Source organism: Eurypyga helias, unplaced genomic scaffold (assembly GCF_000690775.1).
Source record: "Eurypyga helias isolate BGI_N326 unplaced genomic scaffold, ASM69077v1 Scaffold42713, whole genome shotgun sequence".
Lineage (NCBI taxonomy): Eukaryota > Metazoa > Chordata > Aves > Eurypygiformes > Eurypygidae > Eurypyga > Eurypyga helias.
Window position 1 is genome coordinate 1 of NW_010242610.1, and position 2,900 is coordinate 2,900.

At 39.3% G+C, this 2,900-nt stretch overlaps 1 protein-coding gene across 1 annotated transcript; it reads right to left on the minus strand.

Annotated features, from left to right (window-relative positions):
* Nucleotides 1–487: 487 nt before the first annotated feature.
* Nucleotides 488–2,792, minus strand: COMMD3 (COMM domain containing 3; the record flags this gene model as incomplete). Its single annotated transcript, XM_010149139.1, has 7 exons — nucleotides 488–547; nucleotides 1,600–1,659; nucleotides 1,752–1,808; nucleotides 1,894–1,954; nucleotides 2,284–2,318; nucleotides 2,427–2,490; nucleotides 2,593–2,792. Coding segments are annotated over 7 exons (537 nt in total), but the record flags the coding sequence as incomplete, so codon positions are not given.
* Between the last annotated feature and the right edge of the window lie 108 nt (nucleotides 2,793–2,900).

Consider the following 2,900-nt stretch of genomic DNA (forward strand, 5'->3'; position numbering starts at 1 on the left):
GCGGCTGGGGCGAAGGAACAAAAGCGCGGGGGCAACGCCGCAAACGCGCCGGAGCCGCGGCAGAGCGGGAAGGGATTTTCGCTTCGTGTAGCCGCTCTCACGCTCGGCATCGTACTTTCAGGAACGGCTCATTCGGCCGAGTAAATTGCAGAGCAGGAGCGAATTAGCTTTATTAGACCCCCGACAAAAATAACCAGTGACAATTCTAAAAATATACAAAATGAAACAGAAGGAATGCTTTGAAGATCTGACAGTAAGCAAATATTTAACAAGAGTTAATTAAAAAAAAATGACACAAGCAAGGAATACCTAGTGTGGTCGTAAAAAACAGTTATTTCACTTAATTCACATCCATGAACTTAGGGAAAAAAAGAGAGAAGGAAAAAACCCCAACAGTTTGCATCAAGGGATGAAAGACATTTGTCATTTAGAAGACACTCCTAGGAATCAGTGTACTTCGGCTCAGCAGGCTGACACCTTCCTCCACTCACATCTGAGACGCTCTTTCTACACTTTTTGCAGCATCTTTTAGCTTTCCAACCAAATCCTAAGAGATGAAATACTGTTTCAGAATAAACGTTTTCGAAAGGTCAGCTGGAGCAACGCGGTATTTTTTTATACTGGGAGCCAAGGGAAACAAGCACCTTACACCACAAAGAAATGTTGCAACTGATGAACAATGCCAGCAAGTAATTAAATAGCTTCCCATTTTACAACACAGCAAGAAAAGCACCTTTTAACATATATTATCTACTAAAGAAGATTACTACTCTTAACGCGTAGATTTTATTGGTATGGTTAGGATGGCTAAGGCTGACATTTGTTCCAGGCTTCTAAGAGGGAGATTTTAGAGATACAGACATCTCTCAAATACGGAAAACATTTTGAGTGCAATTTTGTACTAGGACCATTCTCCAGCCAAAGCCTGTCAGATTAACCAAGACAGCAAACCAATTAAAAACACTCATTAGGAAGACAAGGACAACTTTTGAGACATACATGAAAAAAGGAGAGGTGTAAACCCGAAGTTTTAGTGTCTTGCTTTTTTTCCTCCCCCTCAACCCCTCTTCCCAATCCTCCAGAGTTTGGTCACTTCCAAGCATTACAATACCTCTATTGTTCAGTTACACGTTTAAATCGCTAAACAAAGATCAACATATGTTTCAGTACATTTCTTACACATCATTAACACCACTGAAGAGCCTTCAGTTCCTTCTCTATTTTTAATCATGACACATTTCAATCATTGAACCAGCTTCTTTAATCATTTCTTTAAAGCACGGGAAATCAGAGTTTCCGAAAAATGTGTATTTCCTCCCATACATATGTTCTAGTTATGAAAAGAGGCAAAATATTTATCCATGTATGTAGAACACTCCCCATGCAACTAAAATCAGTTACTTTGCAACTTTGAGAAGACAGGAAAACTACGCTCAGACCATTTTTATAGAAGACTGTCCCCTACCCTGCCAGTCCTGGGGTTATTTTTCGTTTTTTAGTAACAGTATCTATGATTTCATTTGGACTGACAAGTTGTTAGAAACATTCACATCCACAACTGGAGCCAAGTATAGAAACAATGATGAAGGAAAGAAGTACCTGTAATTGCTCCATCGTGCAACTAAAACTAACGTCCGGGTGTGATCCCGAATCACTGTTCTGAAGGAAAAAAAAAAAACCCAAAACTATTAAAAAAACCCGGAAGTTGTGAAATTGCATTTTTTCCCCTCCGAAGGGGTTGAGTACAGTACCTCTACATTTAAGGTCACCAAGTAGGAAGGCTGGTAAGTTTTATGAAGTTGACTGCTCTAAATTAAAAACAAAGAGCATAGAAAAAAGTCAGGTCTCAGCACTGAACCAGACTAAAGAAACATCCTGATGTGTTAAAATTACCTTGATCTGATACTCCAAGCGCCAAGACACGTCAGTTACATGGAGAGGAGATCTGCCTATGCTGAAAGACACAACAATTACAGGTTCCCTATGCTAAAGGGAGCGTCATTTTCTAAAGCTGCCTCTCAATAAAGAACTTTCCCATGAACCTTGTAATGCTTCTTGAAAAGTTGAAAAAGTTTAAGAGTAGAATTCCAAAAGGATGAAGAATATTTTCAACATCTTTTTTCTAAAGTTTGTTAAAAAGGTACAATTTTATTTTTTGTATTTTTTTAATGGAACAATATTCTTACTTTAATCACGTGAAGGATGTGTAGGTGCTTTTCAGGACAGTTACAAAGTAGCTGTAATTGAAACTATATATCTGTGCTGACTGACAGACCTACCTACCTTCCCAGTAGGATTTCCAATGCATCCTTGTTTTTCTGGAGGGGAAAAAAAAAAAAAAGAAAAAAAAAAAGAAAAAAATTTGCTAGATTCATTAAATTCCTATGAGAGAAAGAAAACAAATATGTTAAAATTGGTTTAAAAACCTGATATTCGGTGCAAAACTGTTCTATTCTCTCTTTATCCAGTTTACAGTCTTCTAGACACGTGCTACCGGGAAAAAGAATTTATTAGTTTTCTGTTAACATTAACTCAGCAGTACGGTTTAAAGTTAACCGCCAGAGAGCTGGGGTAGCTTCGCAGCTTTAGTACCTTATAGCAGTTACGTCGGCTTTCTGCTTTCCTGCCTCCAGAATACACGTTGCAGCCGCTGCATGGCAATGTTTTAATACCGTGGGGTCAATATCTTTCAGGTCTGGGTCGTCTAAAATAAATGAATTACTGATGATGCACTTACTTGCCAAATCCCAGCACAGGGTACCAAGAGGTGCTGCTCGCCCTCTGAACGGTATCTATCCCACAAAAACTTCAAAATGAAAGGCATTTGATGTTTTAGAGCGAAAAGACAGAGCAAGGTGTGAGGAGGAGGAGAGGGGCTGATGCGCGGGCTGGCGCGAGCC